The sequence below is a fragment of the Bos indicus x Bos taurus genome, chromosome 13, assembly GCF_003369695.1.
Source record: "Bos indicus x Bos taurus breed Angus x Brahman F1 hybrid chromosome 13, Bos_hybrid_MaternalHap_v2.0, whole genome shotgun sequence".
Lineage (NCBI taxonomy): Eukaryota > Metazoa > Chordata > Mammalia > Artiodactyla > Bovidae > Bos > Bos indicus x Bos taurus.
Genome location: NC_040088.1, coordinates 54,896,693 through 54,919,029, shown reverse-complemented (window position 1 = coordinate 54,919,029; position 22,337 = coordinate 54,896,693). Strand labels below are relative to the sequence as shown.

The following is a 22,337-nucleotide window of genomic DNA, read 5'->3' as shown; positions in this document are numbered from 1 at the left end:
GGGGTGAGGTACTTACTTCACGATGGCTTGGCCTCTGGTCTGGCCGTTGAGTTTCTTGTAGTGCTCGATGACCCGGTCCTCACTAGAACGAGAGGAAAAGGAGTCTCTACCTTAGTCTCCAGGTGACAGCCCCGAGCCCTCCTCAGGAAAAGACTGTGAGCCCCACATCCTCACAAGAAGTTCCAAGGAGCCAACAGCTCCTGGAAGAATGATTTGTCCTGGAAGCAGCATTTTGAAACCCAGCCGAAGTGAGATGTCCAGGGTGACAGAAGTACCAAAAGAGTCCACTTTCCCCTCAGAGGACTCACTGCTCTTTGTCTTGAGTTTGGCTCAGGTTCGGGGGGTTAGACTCCTTGTGGGAGCAGAGGATGAAAGGAGCACGCATCCCAGTGGGGAGGGACACAGGACGAGGACAGGCAGACAGCCACTGCTGGGGGTCCACATGGATGCTTCGGGCAACCTCGGTCAGGCCCTCCTCCCCTCCTAAACTCCAGCTGCCCAGTCAGGGGGAAGGAGGTGCTGACCTCAACACGACATTCATGGCCTCTCTACCCTGTTAGCAGTTAATAGCTCAGGGTGTCCAAGGAGGATCGGAAAGTTCGGGAATTTGGGGCTGGTTAACACAAATCAACCTCAGATAGGCAGATGACACCACTCTTTCGGCAGAAAGTGAAGAGGAACTAAAAACCCTCTTGTTGAAAGTGAAAGAGGAGAGTGAAAAAGTTGGCTTAAAGCTCAACATTCAGAAAATGAAGATCATGGCATCTGGTCCCATCACTTCATGGGAAATAGATGGGGAAACAGTAGAAACAGTGGCTGACTTTATTTTTTTGGGCTCCAAAATCACTGCAGATGGTGACTGCAGCCATGAAAGCTTACTCCTTGGAAGGAAAGTTATGACCAACCTAGACAGCATATTGAAAAGCAGAGACATTACTTTGCCAACAAGGGTCCATCTAGCCAAGGCTATGGTTTTTCCAGTGGTCATGTATGGATGTGAGAGTTGGACTGTGAAGAAAGCTGAGCGCTGAAGAATTGATGCTTTTGAACTGTGGTGTTGGAGAAGACTCTTGAGGGTCCCTTGGACTGCAAGGAGACCCAACCAGTCCATTCTAAAGGAGATCAGTCCTGGGTGTTCATTGGAAGGATGATGCTAAAGCTGAAATTCCAGTACTTTGGCCACCTCATGCGAAGAGTTGACTCATTGGAAAAGACTCTGATGCTGGGAGGGATTAGGGGCAGGAGGAGAAGGGGACGGCAGAGGATGAGATGGTTGGATGGCATCATGGACTCGATGGACATGAGTTGACTAAAGTCCAAGAGTTGGTGATGGACAGGGAGGCCTGGCGTGCTGTGATTCAGAGGGGTCGCAAAGAGTCGGACACGACTGAGCAACTGAAGTGAACTGAACACAAATCATAGAGCAATAAAATGCCCACAGCAGCATTGTGAGATAAGGCAGCTACCGGAAGTCAGATGGGGACCCGGTAACCTTCTGAAATCTCAGATCTAACATAGCAAGAGGTTAGCTCACTCCTTTAGGGGCATGGGGGCTTCACCCTCCTGTGACAAGGCAGACAGTATGAAGGGCCTCCTGGGAAGTGACCCTGTACCCCGCTGCCTTTGGAAATGCCAAGCCCAACTCTGGAACCACATTCCACCTATTGGGGGGTCAAGTCCAAAAGCCTGGCCTCTGGGACCTTGGAACCTTCTTCCTCAGGCCTCCACCTTACTCTTCCTCCCCACAGCCTATGGACTCCACGATGGGAGGTAATTCCAGGGATGAACCCTCAAGACCTCCTCAGTTGAACTTCACGATCTATGATTCATTTATTATCCCAGAGCAGATCGAAAGCCTTCTTTCACCCACCTCTTATTAGTGAGGCCACTTCTGGGGAGCGGAGCACACATTCTGTATGTTCATTACCGAGTACTTGGGGGTAGTTTATTTTTCGTTTAGTTACTCTCTTAATCTTCTGTGAATATCTCTGCATGTTAGTATTCTGAAATTTGACTTGTACAAGATTGGCCCCTGGCAGGAAAGTGTCTTTCCTGAGGTCCCAGATGGGGAATGACTGGCTACGAGGGGCCTTTGTCTAGCTGAGAGTCAAGTCTATGGGGTCCGAGCACCCTCTCTTCAGAAAAGGGCAGAGGCAGCCATGTTTCTCCTTAGTTCCCACACACCTCACACCGTGGCGGCTCTGCACTGAGGGGGACAAGGCCCTCTCCTGACAGAAAATTCTCCAAAAGTGTCCTTGCTTGGGTGGATGCCAGCCTCACAGACCATCAGAGTGGGGTCAGGACATTCTGGGGTCACCCTTCCAGCTTCCTCCCCAGCTGCCCACTGAATCAAGAGCTGGGTGGGCACACGACGATGTAGCATTTAGGGAGGCTGACCCTCAGATCCAGGGTCAAGCCACACAGTATAGCTACGAGCCCGCTTCCTTTGTATAGAGTCGCAGAGAGGGTTCCCTGCTCCCTAGGCTGGGATGGGGGTGTGGAATTCAATACAGCGCTGTAGTGGTGAACACCAGCATGGCTCAGGAAAAACACCAGCGGGGTCAGAAACACCAGCAGGCAGCTGTGCAGCTGTTCATAAACTAAATGGCCTGACCCTTGGGGCCTCACTGAGCCTGACAGCTGCAAGGATCTGCCACCCCACCCTCTCCCGCCTAGTTTCTCCTGTTTGAGACCCTCTGAGGCCTCAGTATCTTCCTTCTTCCTTGGCTTTCCCCTCTCTGTCTGTCCTAGTGGAAACACCGTGGGCAGGCATGTGACAGCAGCTGCCACGCTTCCCCTCCACTCCCTGTCCCTCCATGGGGACTGACAGACGATCATGGCACTGACCACCCCTCCATGGGATTACTATCAGAGACCCACCAGCCAGAGGAAATGGAATCCCCAAACACCATTTGGAGGGTATGGTGTTACATGAAGCAAAAAGGCAAGTGACCCAGGCTGATGGCGCCCCCAGGCAGGGGCTGGCTCTCACTTTTAAGGTCAATCATCTCTGCATACAGGGAACCCAGAAACAAGCCAACGGCCACAGGGCTCCCTGTCTCAGAGGAGCTGTCAGCCTGCAGGGGCCAATGATTTCAGAGTAAAGGAAGACATCCCCTCACGCCCTGTCTGGGTGTATTTGTGGTCCCTTATCAAGAGAAGCCAGGTCAGGACCCTGATGCTGCCTTGTCCCGGGGCCCTGGGTACTGCGTGACTCAACGCCACCCTCCCATAAGGAGATCACACAGGGCGAGAAGTCCAAGCCTGTGGAACGCTTGGGGAAAATGAGCAGAAAGGATTACTGGGTGATGATCTGGCATTATTGTGTACCACTCACAACTTTCTAACTGCATTATGTGCTTGTTTATTAATATTTCCTCTCTTAATTACAGTCTGGATTTGGCTGCTACGGTTAGTCCCATTTTACAGATGGAAAATTAAGGCAGCAGAGCTTCCTGGATTGTCATTACCCCGCAGCTCAGAGACATGGCTGGGATCCTAAACCTGCTGTTCTGCTCACTAGGCTGCAATGCCTTCCCTGGCTAGTGTGGACAGGATCCCTATGGCTTATTTAGGCCTGAAGGTTGTCCACTGCATCTGTGTATGGGCACTTTTTTTTTTTAAGCTATGCATCATGACAATGGTTCATGCCACTGGCCTGTTTGTGTAGAAGCTGAGCTGTAGAACCTGGGGGCACCTGCTTCAAAAGCATCCCTCCCTTTGTCTTGTCATCCTCCTAGGACATTTAGACAGTAACATGGTGCCTCTGGGTCCTAAAGGGTGGGCCTGGTCACAGAGATGAGGGCTGTTCTGGCAGGACAGCTAGAGACGTGGATGAGGATGAAGCCGTTCATGCTGACAAAAGAGAGAGCACCAGCGTGAAGGAAGGAGTCACGGCTCAGTGATGATGTTTGCGCACAGAGCAGGCTGTGGAGATAACCCAGAAGAAAACCCAGAGGCAGGAGGGAGAGAGATGAAAGGAGGACTTCCCAGCTCTGAAAGGAGCAGCCAGGGTGTAAACAACATTTGGAAACATACAAATGAGATAACTGAGGGATTCATTAGGCTCAAAGCAACTCTGACTCCAGATAAGCCAGCAACATTACAGCCTCTGCCGGCTAATGCATTTCACCAGGTAGGAACTACCGGTTTTGTGAATTATCTCCTTGCAGCTCCAGTCCCTTCATCACTGGTTTCCTGAAAATAAACCGCTGGGAGGACAGAGAAGGTAAGGCCCAGGGAGCATGAGGAATTCGGTAGAGGGCAATTTGTTTCCACACAAAAGGAAACAAGAGTGCCATCTGGGGTGTTTGTATGTGCACGCTGCCAGGCTGGAAGTCTGGAAACGGACACATGCAAAGTCTTTGTGTGTTAAACCAATCTTGTTCTTTGAAGGCAAATTATAAGGCTCTGAGCACTGTTTATCACACCTATGCTACCAAAAAAAGACTGGCAACAAAACAGTTCAGAGAAATGAAACCGAGAGTGTCGGCACACAGGTGGAAGCTCCCAGTCTCAGGGTTCAGCCCTTTTATTTCCTGTCCAGCTGCCCGGTCACTTGGTCTCTTGGCAAGACGTGATTTATGTCCTGGAGTTTCATTCTGCTAATGCCCTCCACAGTAACATGCACCCCATCCCAGCCAAAGGAGTCCCCTTGAAGCCATCCAGATGACTGAACAACTAGTCTGACAACTGGAAAGGTGTCTGGTGGCTCAGATAGTAAAGCGTCTGCCTACAATGCAGGATCCCTGGGTTGGGAAGATCCCCTGGAGAAAGAAATGGCACCCCACTCCAGTGTTCTTGCCTGGAGAATCCCATGGATGGAGGAGCCTGGTGGGCTACAGTCCATGGGGTTGCAAAGAGTTGGACATGACTGAGCGACTTCACTTTCTAGACTAGATGAAATGTTATTAAACTGTAAACTTCACAAAGTGCATTAGAGAAATGCTGAAAAGTCATATGTTATAATGCAACAAAATTGACTTGTTCTGTGATTTATATCTTATTATTTTTAAATAAAAGCCCTTACAGAAGCCTAACAAAAAGTGCTTTTGGTTACAGAGTCATAAGAATGATTAGGGAAGTGGCGTTTTCCTTTCAAAGGATAGTGGTTGGGGCTCGCTGGCCCTACAGTATTTCAACACACTACGCAGCCATGCAAACCCCACTCACTGTGACCTGAACCACAATCCGGGAAGAGTTCAAACGCCTGATTCATTGAGAATCAGTAGTGTAGGGCCTAACAGATGAACTATGGTGTAATGTTACACGGCAGCTACATCAGGAGATATGAAACATTGTGGGAAAAGGAAAGAATCAACCTCCCTCTTCTGCAAAGAGGAAAGCCCTCTCATCCTCCCACATCTCAAAATCCCACACATCCTGTCATCAAATGACAAGGATCCCAAAGCGAAATTCTAGCAGTCCATGAAGGGATCTCCAAGGAGGCAAGGCATCCAAAGTGAAATTTTAGAAGTTTTCCCTTTTATTAAAAAAAAAAAGAGGAAAAGAAAGAAAATAGGAAAAACAGCTCTCATATTCCGTGTCATTTAAATAAATGCAAAATATGGTTTCATGAAGGCTCAGGCCACTCGATACAGTTTGGAATCGCTCTCTGATTGGGGACCAGGTTGGCCCGTGGTGGTGGGGAGGGTGGACAGTCACCCGGAGTCCCCTGCCTCCCTCGAAGGGGCTCCATCCTTGGGGGGATGACTGGGGCGTGCAGAGAAAAGGGGCTTACCAGTAAGCCAGGGAGGGGTGCTCCTTCAGGGCCTGTGTGGGAAGCGCTGGCAGCTTCTTCAGGTCAGTCCTCACCACTTCATTGCTGCAAGACAGGGGCAGACAGGGGGCATGGCAGAAACACACTCGGCCCGGGAGAAGACCACTTCACCACGCCAGGAAACCCAACCCCCGCCATCTGGTCCTCATACCCCACATCTGTGCCCCTTTAGTGAAAAGGGGAGCTTTCTTTGTCCTGATTCAGTTACACAGGGGGACACACAGCATGCAGAGCCTGCGGGCCTACGCCTGTGGTGCACACAGCAGGGCAGGGTAGAGCCCTCTGGGATGCCTGAGGGTTCTTTTCAAGCCCTGCATGCCAAGTGGGCACAGATGAATGTCCCTGGGCAGCAGGAATGTGGGATAAGAGCCACCAGTGACCCCAAAGGGGGGACCTTAGGGAGCTCCTGGGGGCCCAGTCGTGGGCTCTGAGAATGGAGCTGTTTTTGACTGTTTTCGCCTTAAACTGTTTCCCTCACTAATCTATAGGTCAGTTTTCTTTGCCTGGATTAACCACATACTAGAAACTGTTGTCCAAAATATGACAAATCAATAACATTTGCTCTTTAAAACCAAGATAATTTAAAAATTCATTATTATATAAAATATGGTGTTCTTTATAAAATGCTATTAGCCTGTTAATAAGGCATGATTTCACTATATTAAGTTATCTACATTCAGAAATCCTTGGTCTAGTGTATTAACCTCTTTCTTCCTAAGTAAAAAAGAAATTTGCACTTACTTATGTTCTGAAATATGATAATTACAATATATTTTCAAATTCTCAAAAAATTCGACTTTAGAAATTTTTCCTATTGGAGTATAGCTGGTTTACAATGTTGTGTTAGTTTCAGGTGTACAGCAAAGTGATTCAGTTTTGAAACACAAGCTGGAATCAAGATTGCCAGGAGAAATTTCAATAACCTCAGATATGCAGATGACACCACCCTTATGGCAGAAAGAGGAACTAAAAAGCCTCTTGAAAGTGAAAGTGGAGAGTGAAAAAGTTGGCTTAAAGCTCAACATTCAGAAAACGAAGATCATGGCATCCGGTCCCATCACTTCATGGCAAATAGATGGGAAACAGGGGAAACAGTGTCAGACTTTATTTTTCTGGGCTCCAAAATCACTGCAGATGGTGACTGCAGCCATGAAATTAAAAGACGCTTACGCCTTGGAAGGAAAGTTATGACCAACCTAGATAGCATATTCAAAAGCAGAGACATTACTTTGCCAACAAAGGTCCGTCTAGTCAAGGCTATGGTTTTTCCTGTGGTCATGTATGGATGTGAGAGTTGGACTGTGAAGAAGGCTGAGTGCCGAAGAATTGATGCTTTTGAACTGTGGTGTTGGAGAAGACTTGAGAGTCCCTTGGACTGCAAGGAAATCCAACCAGTCCATTCTGAAGGAGATCGGCCCTGGGATTTCTTTGGAAGGAATGATGCTAAAGCTGAAACTCCAGTACTTTGGCCACCTCATGCAAAGAGTTGACTCATTGGAAAAGACTCTGATGCTGGGAGGGATTGGGGGCAGGAGGAGAAGGGGACGACAGAGGATGAGATGGCTGGATGGCATCACTGACTCGATGGACGTGAGTCTGAGTGAACTCCAGGAGTTGGTAATGGACAGGGAGGCCTGGCATGCTGCAATTCATGGGGTCACAAAGAGTCGGACACGACTGAGCGACTGAACTGAACTGAACTGACTGATATTGCAAAATAATGAGCAAAGTTTTCTATGCTATACAATAGGTCCTTGGTGGTTAACCATTTTGTATATAGCAGCATGTGTATGTTAATCCCAAGCTTCTAATTTATCCCCCAAGCCCTTTCCTCTTTGGTAACCATGAATTTGTTTTCTATGTCTGTGGGTCTGTTTCTGTTTTGTATACAAGTCATTTGCTTTTGACAAGGTTCAGAAACAACTCAGGAAGTGTGAAGCTGACTATTAGGCACTAGAAGGACGTCTTATGCCTCTGGTCCCTGGACCGGACTTTCCCTGCAGACTCACACGTTCTCAGATTTGGAAGATACTTTAAACTTGTCAAGTTTAACCAGGGGTTTTCAGAGGCTTGACTTCCCCATATGCACTCAGCAGACCTGCGTCCCCACTGGGACAAGACATCTGGGTGTTGGCCCCCACCGTCTACCTCTAGAGCCGTCGGCAGCATCCCTTTGGGATGGTTTTGGTGTGTAGCAGGGTCTCTCTGTACTGGTCCACCAGAGCGTCTCGAGGGCCCTGCTGGGGAGCAGAGGCCACCCGTGGAGCCTGCCTTCACACACAGGTCTAAGCTTGGCTATAGTAGCAGCTTCCATGCTGCTCATGAAAAGCAAGGCAAAAACTGATGGCCCGGGCATTGGACAGTAGCATGTAAAAAGCAACGAGACAGGTGCTCAGTAGATAAATACAAAGGGAAGAAGGAATGCTGCAGTCACGTGACTTTCTGTGGGTCCCCAACCAGCCAGAAAAGCTGCCTCCAGCCATGCCTTTTGGATGCCAAGTGTCACTGGGCAAAACCACTTCCAGACTTCGAGTTCACATACACGGTGACAAAGAAACACATGGATGTAACCTTACTGCTACTCCCTGGAAGGGCATTTTTCAAGTGGACTAAGAAACAGAAGCCTTTCCCTTCTCCAGGGGGATCAAACCCAGGTCTCCCGCATTGCAGGTGGATTCTTTACCAGCTGAGCCACAAGGGAAGCCCCACAAGAAACAGTGACAGTGAAGTTTGTGAATATTGGCTTTGAACAATCAACTGGAAAGAATAACTTAATTTGTAACTGCTGAAATCAATAAATCCAAGTCCTTGAACTGTTATCACTCAACTGGCAAGAATGTATTGATTAATAATCAATAAGTTGAATGTATTTATGGAGCCCCTGCTATTAGGAAGTAGTGTAGGAAAGATTAAAATAAAAAGGATAAGACATAGTCCTCAATCAAAAGATGCTCACAATTCAGGCCATGGAGCAAGAGGTACAAATTAGAAGACAGCCGGCGACATGGGCAGTACTGGATCATGTTGATTCAAACAACAAACTAAAACGTGTGGAGGAAAGGAAGGTCTCTGCGGGCTCTAGTGTAAAAGCAGGCTTTGGGGCAGGACCGGCATGAAGAAAAGAATAGGAATCTCATTTTTCTTCTCAGAATCCAGCAGTATGGAGGTCAGGCACTATGAACTGAAGAGATCAACCAGGGTAGGTGGTGTATAACGGGCAGCCTGGCCAAATAAAGGGCAGACTAGGCATAGGATTTTGAGGATCTTCCGTGCCAGGCTGGCAGAGTCCAAGTCTGGGTAGGAGACATTTGTCAGTGACATTTGTCAGTCACTGGAGATTTTGTTACAGGTCGCCTCCTTATGTTTAGGAAAATTCAATTCCCAAGCAGAGCTTGGGATCTTTACTCACGTGCTATTAAGACATAGCTTAAAGAAATACTCAGGTCCCCAAACACCCAAGAGCCCACAATAATGAGTTTTGGGGTCTGATCTCTGTTTATTAACCATAAGCTCCCCAAGAACAGAGATTTGATTCACTGACTCTTCAGTGCCTAGGGAGGCACTCTATGGGTTGAATTTTAGTGGATGCAACTGTAAGAAAGGCGGTTAAGCTGAAGCAGGGATTTGGGTTTACTCAGACTCATCTAAAGCATATTTGGGGAAGGATGGAACTAAAGGAGGAAGGGATTGTCTTACCCACTAAACACTCATTTGTTGGCAAACAAGCATGCCTGATGAGAGTCCCAGGTCTGACATCCTGGCTGGAGCAGTAGTGGCTTTTCGAGCACTCCCCCAGGGCAAGGTGACACAGACAAATACAACAAGAAATCACAAAGGCGTGAAACCCATCCAAATCCATTACATTCTGGAAGGGATCCAGGGCTCTTAAACCTTCCCAAAGGACAGCTATGTAGAAACGTCCTGTTTGTTTTTTTGCTGTCTGTAAACATCTGTGATAACTTAGAGGGGGACCGCCCGTCAGGCGCTCTGGCCAAACTCGGACTGCAAATCACAAAGCTGCCTTAACGGGACAGCTGGTCACTCTATCTCTAGGGACTTGGGAAGCTGAAACCAAAAGAATGTGCTAGAAGTGCCCAGCTTTCTCTCTCAAGATCTTCCACTTGGACATTTCCCCCAGCGTTCAGGGTACCTGATAAACGCCAACTTATAAAACAGTCTAAAACAGTTCCTTGTTCCAAACAAATGTTAGGTTCCACTTTTATTAACAGAAAAAGAAAAAAAGGTCTCTTTGAAAGTCACTTGCTAAACTGAGAGTAAAACTGAAGTCTTCTTATTTTTAATATTTTATTTTATTCAAAACTTTAAGATAGTGATTAATGTTGCCAGCAAAAAAGTGATCTCTCAATGCTCTGTTGGTCTTTGATTTAAGGCTCTTTTTTTCTCCTTAAGATGATGGACCTTGCTTTTACTGTCTACCCTGGTCATAAAACACGCGAAGTTTGAAGGACCTACTCTGGAAATCTAAGCTTTCTAGCAATACCTCAACTAGGGGATTTGCCACAAAAAAACAGCTACAATACATTTAACCAAGACACCATAAAGTGAAGAAAGCAAGAATTAAACTTGATAGGCGTGTTAGCAAAATCCACAAGGTGCTTGTGAAAGTGAAGCCGCTCAGTCGTGTCTGAGTTTGCCACCCCATGGACTGTAGCCCACCAGGCTCCTCCATCCATGGGATTTTCCAGGCAAGAGTACTGGAGTGGGCTGCCATTTTCTTCTCCAGGAGATCTTCCTGACCCAGGGATTGAACCCAGGCCTCCCGCATTGTAGGCAGACACTTTACCATCTAAGCCACCAGGGAAGTCCTTGTTGTCCTTTAAAAGTGAGGGAATGCTTTTTCAGAAGATTCCTTCTGGGTCACGTAAGATGTTCATAATTTACAGGACAAAACTTGGGCAGATAGAACTGGCTTCACATGGAAGAATTCCTCCTGAAACCAGTGGTTTTGAGGTCCCCTGGTACTAAAACGCTACAGCACTAAAGCCAGAAGGCTACACTAGTGTTACAGAAAGGATGAATGGGAACCTCAGGAGCGGTAACAGGAAGCTAATGTTCTACCAACTCCTCCACATTTCCTAAGTGTATCATGAAGGTCAAATTCTCCAGGGAGAGGGGTTTCATAAGTAAAAAAGAATATTATGGGTCCTCATTAGCCACAATTCCAAAATCTGAAAACCTCTAAAAAATAAAGCCTTCTAGGGACCTCTCTGGTGGTCCGGGGGCTAAGACCCAATGCAAGGGGGCCTGGGTTCAATCCCACATGCCACATCTCAGCACAGGCACCACAACTACTGAGCCCACACGCTGCAACTACAGAAGGCCGAGCACCGCATGAAGACCCGATGAGTCAAATAAACAATACAGAAAAAAGCCTGCTAGCCAACTGGGTGGCAAACCTAATGTTTGACCTTTCTCTCTCTTCCACTTGGTGTAGAATGTCCACATTCTGATACAGAAGTGTGAATAGACAGGGGTCCAGAGGCTGTCCCAGATATTGTCCTGGGTGTTACAGGATAGCCTGCATTACCATCTAAAACCCACAAAGCTCTCAAATCAGAAACACTGGGAAAAGCTTCAGAGATGCCCTGTGGGTCTGTATTGCTTTATCGAATGGTACAATACATCTAGAAAACTGAGACAAATGAATAAGGAGACTTGTAGATGACCTCTGCTGATTGTAATTAACCGTGAAAGAAACAATTTCTCTCCTTCCTTTCTTTTTTTTTTGTGAACCAAGCTGAAGTTCAGGTGACAGCAAAGAAGATGATTCTCTCTTCCCTATCACATACTCTCTCAGGGGTGGAGGGAGGCTCACAGAGCTGGTGGCTGGGGGCAAAGCTTATGACGTTTCTCTTGTCATGACACTTGGAGACACCTGGGAAGCACATGGAATCCCTCTGAGATTTTTCCAGCATGGGACTATGGATTCCAGGCATGCATAATGGATAAATATGCCACATTAATTTGCCACCTGGATGGAGGGGCAAAGCCAGTATGTATGTGCCTTTATTTCTGATGTTAAAGGCTAATTTATCTAAATAATGATTTCTTTCTCGATTAGTGAGTTTGGTTTTCTAGGATGACAGAAACAATTTTTTTGAGTTTCTAACATAGCTGTAAACTTGTAAAATTCAAAGCAAGTTAAAAATTTTTTGTAAGCCTACAAGGTGAGGCAAGAATTTTAAGGGCACAAGAAAAAGCAACTGATTAATTTTCTACAACATTATGCTTCTGAGACAGAATCTTAATTCTGAACAACTGACATAATGTCATAGTTGTGAACCCTTTTGCTGTTATCAAGGTTAACTCAAAATGTAACACTGATATTAAAGAAATGCTTAGCAAATGAGACAAGCTGTCATAATACACAAGTTCTTCTTTCACTTTTTACTTAAAGGATTCCCATAGGATTTGAAGAATATCATCCTGCAAAATACCCTATCTGAATACTTTTCTATGTTTGGAAACTGTGAATTACACACTTGAAAAGCTCAGTGAAATGGACTGTTGTGCACAAAACAAAGCTTTCTGTAATAACTTTTCCATTTGAACATTTTGTTTCAAAATTGCAGATTCCATTCCTTTCAAAAGGTCCTGCTGGTGTGAGAGATTCCAGCTGTTTCTCTCTCAAGTCCTTTATAAATCATGGGGAAATATCACACACTCCTTTCTCCTTTCTTGATAAAATAATATATGAGATTTATATACATTTAAATTCTTCTTACAAAAACTCTTCTTGGGGCTTCCATATGTCTCAAGCTTAACAGATGACTTTTTTCCTAGGAATTTTCCAATAGGGAAATTTGCAAGTTTGTGTATTAAAGATACTAATAGGTTATGTAAGTTGTATTCCAAATGTTGACTCTTCCAAACACAGCTGTCCGAGTCTTTTTTTTTTTTTTACTAATTATCTAAAAGTCTCAGTAAATCTATTTCTCTTACTATATGATCATACCAGCTGCTTTCTTTCAAGAGGCCAATTAAAACACTGTAGGAAAATATACCCCAAATGATCAAATGCTCTAAGACTGCTATAAAACTGAGCTCTGACTTGCAGTAGTAAAACCACTTATGTAAGTGCAAAGTAATGATGCTGGAGGCTCAGAATTGTGATTTATAGACTGCCGCCTGCAATTAATCAGCTTTCAATGCTCTTTTAGCAGGGCAAGAAAATAATGCTGCCATCTTTTAAAAGATAGTAATCTATATAAATGTTTATGTTACCAAAAAAGTCCTTTAGAAGAAAGTCAGCCCTTTGTCTTCTTTTCCTGTTGATCTTTTAAAATTCTCCGTTTAACCTGCATGTGTGTGTGTGCTGAGTGACCTCAGTCATGTCCAACTCTATGCGACCCTATGGACTGTAGCACACCAGGCTCCTCTGTCCATGGGATTCTCCAGGCAATAATACTAGAGTGGGTTGTCATGCCCTCCTCCAGGGGATCTTCCCAACCCAGGGATGAAACCCTGGGTCTCCTGTTTCCTGCATTGGCAGGCGGGCTTTTTACCACTGAGCCACCTGGGAAGCCCTCCTTTAACCTATGACTGCCTAAAAGGCATCACCTAGTCTAACAAAAAGACAAAAAAATAAACCCACAAAACCTACAAGCCTGGAATTTTCAGATACCAGTAAGTATTATTTCATTGCATTAATTCACAAATGCTCTTAAAAAATGCAGAACAGATATCACATAAAGAACAAAAAAAATCAAGAGGGTATATTTTTTCCCCACAGAAATTTCATTTTATCTCTTAGTGAACACATGGTCCCATGGTTTACAGAAGATAAAATATTAAAAGGTCTTCATTTATTTATTTATTTATTTTGCTTCTAACTGCTCTTCTAGAGACCTAAGACCAGGCAAGTCTGTGGAAGCTGAAAGGAATTTTTCGGGACAAATAAATACTCCAATTGCTCATCTAAAATGGAGTTAAAAATCAATTTCTTTTGTTAATGAAGGACCACTATTCATTTCTGTTGAGGGAGTAACGTGCTGCTCTGTATCTAAAAGTAGTATTATCGTTATTAAGGAGAATTAGAAATCTGCAGGTTGATAAATCAAAGGTTATAGTAAGACTCTTACTGACCCTGGAACTCTGAGAGGCAGATATTGTCTCACTAGGACCAGCCCATAACCCGGTACAGGTGTCACAGAAACTCCTTTGACTCTGGTTGCTGTGTTTATTTGGACCTGAGAAGCTGCAGATGGAAGGCAGCTTGCCATCATCTTTAAAGCAAGCACATGATGAGCTTTGCCTAACAGGTAAGCAAAGTGTGACTCACAGATCTTTACATGGGATTTCCTCATTATAAGCCTTTTTCAAGAGCTGACTGCTTACTGGTCCTCATAAGTCTTTCAGTGATTAGCATGGCTTTCCTGATAGCTCAGTTGGTAAAGAATCTGCCTGCAATCTGACCTGAGTTAGATCCCTGGGTTGGGATGATCCCCTGGAGAATGGAAAAGCTACCCACTCCAGGATTTTGGCCTAGAGAATTCCATGGACTCTACAGTTCATGGGGTCACAAAGAGTCAGATACGACTGACTGACTTTCACTCTCACTTTTCATAAGTACATCCGGTTATCTGTAGCAAAGGTATTTCCAGGTCTCATCAGGTGGTCCCAAGTAACCGAGCTGTCCTGATCTGGTTTCTGTAAATCTTGTTCACAAAAAATTCTACAGAACCGATTTTATTTTTTACTGCTGCTGCTGCTGCTGCTAAGTCGCTTCAGTCGTGTCCGACTCTGTGCGACCCCATGGATTGCAGCCTACCAGCCTTCTCTGTCCATGGGATTCTCCAGGCAAGAACACTAGAGTGGGTTGCCATTTCCTCACTAGTCCCTATTAATTTGTGGATGATTCTTTATATCAAAGGTAGTGTGATTTGGGAATTTATTTATTTTAACCTTATATAACTGTGCCTTGACTTCTTTATTTTTTAAAAAATTATATATTTATTTAAAAAATAATTTTATTAAAAAATTTATTTACTGGCTGTGCTAGGTCTCCATTGCTCCATGGACTTTTCTCTAGTTGTGGAAAGCGGGGGTTACTCTCGTTGCAGTACGCAGGCTCCTCTCGTTGCAGTGGCTTCTCCCGTTGTGAAGCACAGGTTCTATGGCGTGCGGGCTCAGTAGCTGCGGCACGTGGACTCAGTGGTTGCAGTTTCTGGGCTCTAGAGCACAGGCTCAAAAATTGTGGTGCATGGCTTTGTTGCTCCAAGGCATGTGGGATCTTCCCACGTCAGAGACTGAATCCTTGTCTCCTGCATTGGCAGGTAGATTCTTTACCACTGAGTCACCAGAAGCCCCAAAATATTTTTATTTATTTATTTGGCTGCCCTGGGTCTTAGCTGTGGTATGTGGGATCTAGTTCCCTGACCAGGGATTGAACTTGGGCTCCCTGCATTGGGAGCATGGAGTCTTAGCCACACTGGACCACCAGGGATGTCCTGGCAGCATAAAGTATTTTTAATCAATTCACTGATTTGGTAAAATGTTTAAAATGATCTTTTTTCCTTTTTTTTGGTGGCCCACTTTCAGAAGGGCTGACAGAAGGTAAAAAGTGAGGCTATTCTCAAAACCAGAGTATAAAGATTAGACACTAGGGTTTTCAGTTAAGATCTCTTTAGGGACAAAAGCAAAAAAAAAATCAAGTTCTGTAAGTAGTAACTTGCTTAGTACAGTGTACTAAGAAATCTTCTATTAAATTAAAATGTAACTATACAATTTGAAAGTCCTGTTCAGTCGATTAAATTAGGTGTTCCCTGCATTAGCTTTTTTTTTTTGACCTTTTAAAAGGTGAGAATATTATTTTTCTACAGAAACCCAAAGTTTAAAAAAAAGAGTGAAGTAAGCCAGAAGGAAAAACACCAATAGAGTATACTAACGCATATATATGGAATTTAGAAAGATGGTAACGATAACCCTGTATGCGAGACAGCAAAAGAGACACAGATGTATAGAACAGTCTTTTGGACTCTGTGGGAGAGAGAGAGGGTGGGATCATTTGGGAGAATGGCATTGAAACATGTATAATAACATATATGAAACAAATTGCCAGTCCAAGTTTGATGCAGGATACAGGATGCTTGGGGCTGGTGAACTGGGATGACCCAGAGGGATGGTATGGGGAGGGAGGGGGGTTCAGGATGGGGAACACGTGTACACCCGTGGAGGATTCATGCTGATGTATGGCAAAACCAATACAATATTATAAGGTAATTAGCCTCCAATTCAAATAAATTTAATAAAAAAAATTTTTTTAAACAAGAAAAGTCAGGGCTTGGCATTTAAACCACTGCGGAGTTTGTGGTGAATAAAGTACATATAAATCCTGGAAAATGTGTGTTAGCTAATGACTAATGCTCAGGAGAGATAATCAAAGGAGAACTGTTTGTTTTTAAAACTGTGTTGAGCCTTTTCACCCTAATACTGCCTATGTAGCTGCCATGATGGACAGTTCTTAGGCTATTCAATTGTTTTTAAACAGAAATGCCAACTCCACTGATTTCCTCATTGCTGATGGACATTAATGTTTTTAACATATGTATGTACCAGGAAATGAAATATGATAACTACATGCTGTGCTAAGGAAAATACTACAAAGGAGAAAATATTATTTTTAGATAAGATGATTTCCTCAACCTTTCACTATATCTTATGAATTTGCCCACTCTATGCTAGAATACGGACATGAGTGACATATATTTCTTCCTGTTGTAAAAAACATTTACTATCCATCTATACATCTCTCACTTTCTTTCAGCAACACTGAACCCAAGATTTCATTGTTAAGTTCAATAAGACAAGGAAGTGAACAATTCAATTAACTGGAAAGAAAAGGGGGTTACGTAAGAATCAGCCTTCAAGGGTCTGCTGAGCAAAAACAGCCCAAAAGAAGAAACAGAACAGCTGTGAGTTTCACGAGAAAGAGTAGTTATGGCTTTGGGGTGACCTTACATAGTTCTTATTCTAGTAAAGTAATATCAGCACTTTCGACTTCTCCCTTTTGTTAAAAGAACACTTTTCTTCCTGTGCATCAAGGAACTTGCTCCCATAGATGTGGATTTTTTTTTTTTTTTTTTCTTTTCCTGCACTGAGCAGCTTATAGCATCTTAGTTCCTCAACTAGGGATTGAATCTGGGCCACAGCAGTGAAAGCTCCAAGTCCTAACCACTGGACTGCCAGAGAATTCCCATAATATGTAGAGTTTTAATACTCATTCTACATAAAAGTAATCTGTATCTATTCCCTGAAATGTAAATGTATAGGATAACAGCATCCTGGGCAAAGTAACCTTTTAAAAAAGAATGGCAGAGATTCATGATCTTCAGGCTATAAAGGGCTTCCCAAGAGGCTCAGTGGGTCAAGAATCCGCCTGCAATGCAGGGGACACAGGCTTGATCCCTGGGCTGGGAAGAACCGCTGGAGGAGGGCGTGGAAACCCATTCTAGCATGCTTGCCTGTAGAATTCCATGAAGAGAGGAGCCTGGCAGGCTGCAGTCCATGGGGTCGCAAAGAGTAGGACATGACTGAAGTAACTTGCACACACGCACTCACGGGCTATGAAGAGTTCCTCTGCCATCTGTGTGCAGCCATTCTTTTAAAAAGTTATTGGATCCTCTAGATTCCAGAAGGTCTCAGAATGAAGCCCTGGACCACGTATTATACAAAAGGCTTCCAAAGTGCTCCGTGTGTTCTAAGCTGACATCTTATGTTACAAATGTTGCTCAGGAAAATGCATTTTATTTACAGGATCTGTATATAAATCAAAGGCTTCCCAGGTGGCTCAGTGGTAAAGAATCCACCTGCCAATGCAGGAGATGCAAGAAACACGGTTTCGATCCCTGGGTCAGGATGATCCCATGGAGGAGAAAATGGCAACCCACTCCAGTATTCTTCCCTGTAATATCCCACGTACAGAGGAGCCTGGCAGGCTACAGTCCAAGGAATCACAAAGAGTCAGACACAACTGAGTAACTGAGCATGCACATAAGTCAAAGCTATTCAGTTAAACACAATGAAGAATGTAGAAGCTGGCATTCATTATCAATAGCAAAAACACCATTCTCCAATACTAAATTCTGAGAAGGGGACATCTAAAACATCTCATATCAAATGGGGTCCACTTTAGTGTTATGGGGATTTTCCCAGATGTGGACAGAAGATATCAACGAGGAATTTTGAATTTCTTCTCTGGTTCCAAACTCCAGGCCACTCAAACATACTAACTGTGGACCCCTATGGAGAACAGTGTTTATCAGGGAATCCTATCTTCCATGATGTGAGTTTTATGCTGGGAGATAAAGTGACCTTTTAGATAAGGTGTCTGACCTCTCCCCTCCCTTGGCAGCTATTTCTCACCCCAGACAGCTGCTGCTACAAACAAACTTCGATGAACATTTTGACAAATGAAGTCAAACCAGGGTCCTTTGTTTCTCTGCAGCCAACAAGCTGGCATTCCACAAGCTCATGAGGGGGCCATGAGTTACTGGAGGCCAGGCCTGCCCCCCTCACCGCTGGTCGCCCCTTGTGGCCCCACGTTCCCAGGATCTGTGGGGCCAGATGATGCTGTTCCTGGCTCACATTCCATCCTGTCAGGGGACTCTCAAAAATAAATAATATTTACAGCAGAGTTCAGAGCCGGTGAAAGAAAAGGGAGGTAAAAGTACCTTCAGAGTAAGCAGACCAGACGATGGAGGTCATTAGATCTGTGGTTATTAAACCATTTTTCGTGGGACTCCTGAGCCCTTTTTCAATAGATATGAACCTGCACTTATCAAGAGCCTCAACTGCAATGAAGGACATAAAAAACTAACAAATGAAAATAGAACAAAGTACAGTTTCTAAATCCTGAAAATGTTTCCCTCAACCCATTTGGTCAATGGTTATGGACCACCTACAATGTCCAAGGTCTCCTGCTAAGGTTATAAATAAACCTTCATCCAAAAAAAATGGACTACCGCTGTTTCATAGCAAGAACTTGGGAAACCTAAATAAAAGGGGCCTGGAGGTCTCCTTCTACAAATAATCAAATTGAGCTGAAGGGACTATATTTTAGGAACAGGGGTCAGCCCACTGCAACCCACTGGCCAGATCCAGCCCCCTGCTTGTTTTTATGTGGCCTGTGAACTAAGAATGGTTGGGGGGAAAAAATCTTAAGAAAAATACCTTAAAAGGTTGGGAAAAAAGTCAAAAGAAGATTACTTTGTGGTACATGAAAATGTATATGACATTCAAATTTCTGAGTTTATAAATAAAGTTTTATTGGAATACCGACATACTCATCTGATTACCTACTGTCTCTGGCTGCTCTGCACTTAGAAAGGGAAAAGTGATTAATTGCAACAGAGACTGGGTGGCCTGCAAAACCCACATGTGCACTGTCTGGCCCTTTACAGAAAATGCTTACTGACCCTTGTTTTACATTGTAAAAGAATTTTTTTGCTTTTGCTGAGATATCTGAATGAGAACATATGCCTCTGCCTTTGTTAGAAAGCCTTAGAAATGCACGGGGAGTAGAGAGAAGGCAGCTAAGACCTGAAAACCTAGTCAGCATGAACTTGACAAAGCTGGATAAGTAGAGGTAGATACCAAGTGAAGTAGGTTAGGTTACATTTACAGATCAGATTTCCCAAAGCATGAGAAAACATCCAAATTCTTCATTGGAGAAGAAGTAGGGATCCATGTTTTTCATACCACTTTTGTTAATTTCCTTTCAATGGGCCAGAATCCTATGCCCCGACGCTGTTTTCTTATACATGAGGTTAATACATGTCTCTAGGCCTCAATTCTAAAGAATGGGCTGTTCTGGAGACTTCCCTCAGGAGTGTCTAGTAAAACAGAATCCCAGGAATGGTATCTGTTTTCGAGCAGACAGCTCTGTTGGTGGAGGTTGACGACCACCCCCTATCTGACTCCATTAAAGATCAGGAGAGACTGGCAATACAGCCCTGCTAGTCAATGGGCCGTGCTTAATGAAATGAAAGATTGAGAATGAAGTTTGCAGGTCTATAGAGTTATTAAAGCTGGGCACAGTTTTCCCCATGGTTAAGTCTGTTTTTGTTCTCTCCCTAATGTAATATCCAGAAAAGGAAGGAAAGTAGAAGTAGGGTATTTATGTTTAACACTTTCATGAAAGATATCTTTTAGAGGCTAGCATTTTGTCTCTTCAGGGTTGGAACTAAAAGAGGGGGGAGAAAAGTCTAATGGCAGCCCTTTAGTAACTTTCATTGTTTTTCTTTCAGTTTTTGGTCATACCATGTGGCATGCTGGATCTTAGCTCCCCGACTAGGGATCAAACCCACACCCTTGGTAGTCTTGACCATTGGCCCACTAGGGAAATCCCTAGTAACTTTCGTTTGGTACAGAATATTCTCCTGCTATTACTACATCTTCTCTGCTTGACGTAATTTTTCCACTGACAAGTTGGGAACTGGATTTCATCATTAATATATAACATTAATAAACTGTCCTCCTATGAAGAATAACAGAATAGTTTCTTTTCATACAGATGCAATAGAATACATTTTTAAGCCAAAAAACCTAGGTAAACTCACCTAGAAAAATCTCCCTTTGCCTCCTGTAGAAGAAGAAAATTCAACATCAGTGACTCATTCTGATTTGTGTTACAGATTTTAAAATGCACTGTAGAATCATGAACTCCTCTGCTGAATCATTCCAACTGACTGCTATTTCATCCTATCAGCTACCAGAATATAATTAAGGAAGGATGCATGCATTTACCACCTGAATAGGAGACAAACTTTAGAAAGTTCTATACAAAGAAAGCAATTCATAATGAAAAGGAAAGTTTCCACTTCTAAGCTCTGATCTAACTTTTTCCACTGTAAAGATTCTGAACCTGGACATGTGTCTGGGTAGCACTATGTGTCTATATCTTGTGGTACTTGCTGTTTTGTCTTGTATTGTGGGCTTCTGCGGGTAGGGACCATGGAGTCTGTAATGAATCTAGCAAAATGCCTGGAGCACAGTAGTTGCTCAATAAATCTTTGCTGAAGGAAAAAGTGAATGACATCATTTCAGTTCATTCTGCCAGTGTTTCTGATCTTGCCCTTGTGGCTAATATTCAGTGATCCCTCTTTTTCCACACAAGCTTAAAGGTATTTTCCTCATCTTTCATGACAGTGCTTCTCCTGGCAATTAAATTCTAGCTTTTTTTACTTGGCTTTCTCCAGTGACCTGAAGAAAAGGGGGTCACCAGATGATCTCAGTTTCCCAATCTCAGGTTATACACACAATTTTCCCTTGCAGAGAGATACTGTCTTAAAATTTTGGACAAGAACAGAGAATAGAGGAGACACTGTTTATTGCTATGGTGTAGTTTCCCTAATAGCTCTTTCCTGCTTGTGGCTAAAGAATAAGGAGTCAAAGAGCTAGTGGTTATAGCAACTGCCATACATGAGGTGTCTTATTCCTATTTCTTCTGTATATGGCTCTAGAATACAAAGATGGAGGGAAACAACTTACCTGTAAAATATACGAGGCCAATTCAAACACTACTTCACTATCAACATCAATCAGCTCCTGAAAGGAAAACCAAGTAAGATAAGTTTGGTACTTTAACAACAATTTCTTTATGATCTCCCCCGAAAGAGGAGAGGTCTTTCTTATCTGAGATGTTACCCAGAATCTCAAACACCCATAGAACATCTTTTCTGAATTACTTGGACTCAAACGTTCCCTGACATCATTCCCTAAGCTCTTATAAGAGCTCCAATGGTCCTGTGTCTACACAGTCACTTCCAGGGCTTCATCTTTAGGTCTTCATGAGAAATTAAGGAATGGATCAGTCTCCAGCTTTTTACAAATCGGTCAATCTGATTAATTGATGGATTAAGGTTACTTGATCACCACATGCATTTTTCTTTGTAAACTCTACTTCAGAACCAGTGGTAAGACTTTGCTAGAGAAAAGGTTATGATGGAATTATGACTCTTTAAATTAAAGTTACATAAAGTTAAAAATACAGTTTCCCAGTTGTATGAGACACATTTCTTCATGTACTCAAATACTTCAAGGTAGCTGTTGACTACCATGATGTCAGAGCAAATACGGGCTCTTCACTCACTGCAGAAAGTTTAAAAACGTTTCTCTCAGGACTTCCCTGATGGTGGTCTAGTGGTTAAGAATCCATCTGCCAATGCAGGGGACACAGGTTCAATACCTGGTCTGGGACGATCTCACATGCTGCAGAGCAACTACGCCCGTGTGCCACAACTGCTGAGGCCTGCACCCTAGACCTGGTGCTCCGCAGTAAGGGAAGCCACCACAGCTAGAGAGGAGCCCTGCTTGCTACAACTAGAACAAGCCTGCACGCAGCAATGAAGACCCAGCACAACCAAAACAAGTTACTTTTTTTCTTTGAATTATAAACCAAATTCTGATTCATGGATTTTCTAATGATTTTTGTGTGGTCCAGGACTTGCCCCTGTATTTCAAAACAATGCACTGAAGCACACCTATATCTTTAGAGGGAAGGATATCCTGCAGGCTCCTTCAGGTTTAGGAATTTCAA

At 43.9% G+C, this 22,337-nt stretch overlaps 1 protein-coding gene across 9 annotated transcripts in view; it reads right to left on the bottom strand.

Annotated features, from left to right (window-relative positions):
- The window catches only part of FRMD4A (FERM domain containing 4A), a 682,056-nt gene that overhangs the window by 109,268 nt on the left and 550,451 nt on the right, over nt 1-22,337 (bottom strand). For all 9 annotated transcript variants that reach the window (XM_027559897.1, XM_027559895.1, XM_027559900.1 and 6 more), the window contains 4 exons: nt 21,290-21,346; nt 20,359-20,381; nt 5,741-5,824; nt 17-82 (listed from right to left, as the gene is read on the bottom strand). In XM_027559897.1, coding sequence (XP_027415698.1) covers nt 17-82; nt 5,741-5,824; nt 20,359-20,381; nt 21,290-21,346 — 230 coding nt within the window. The remainder of the gene's footprint in view (nt 1-16; nt 83-5,740; nt 5,825-20,358; nt 20,382-21,289; nt 21,347-22,337) is intronic.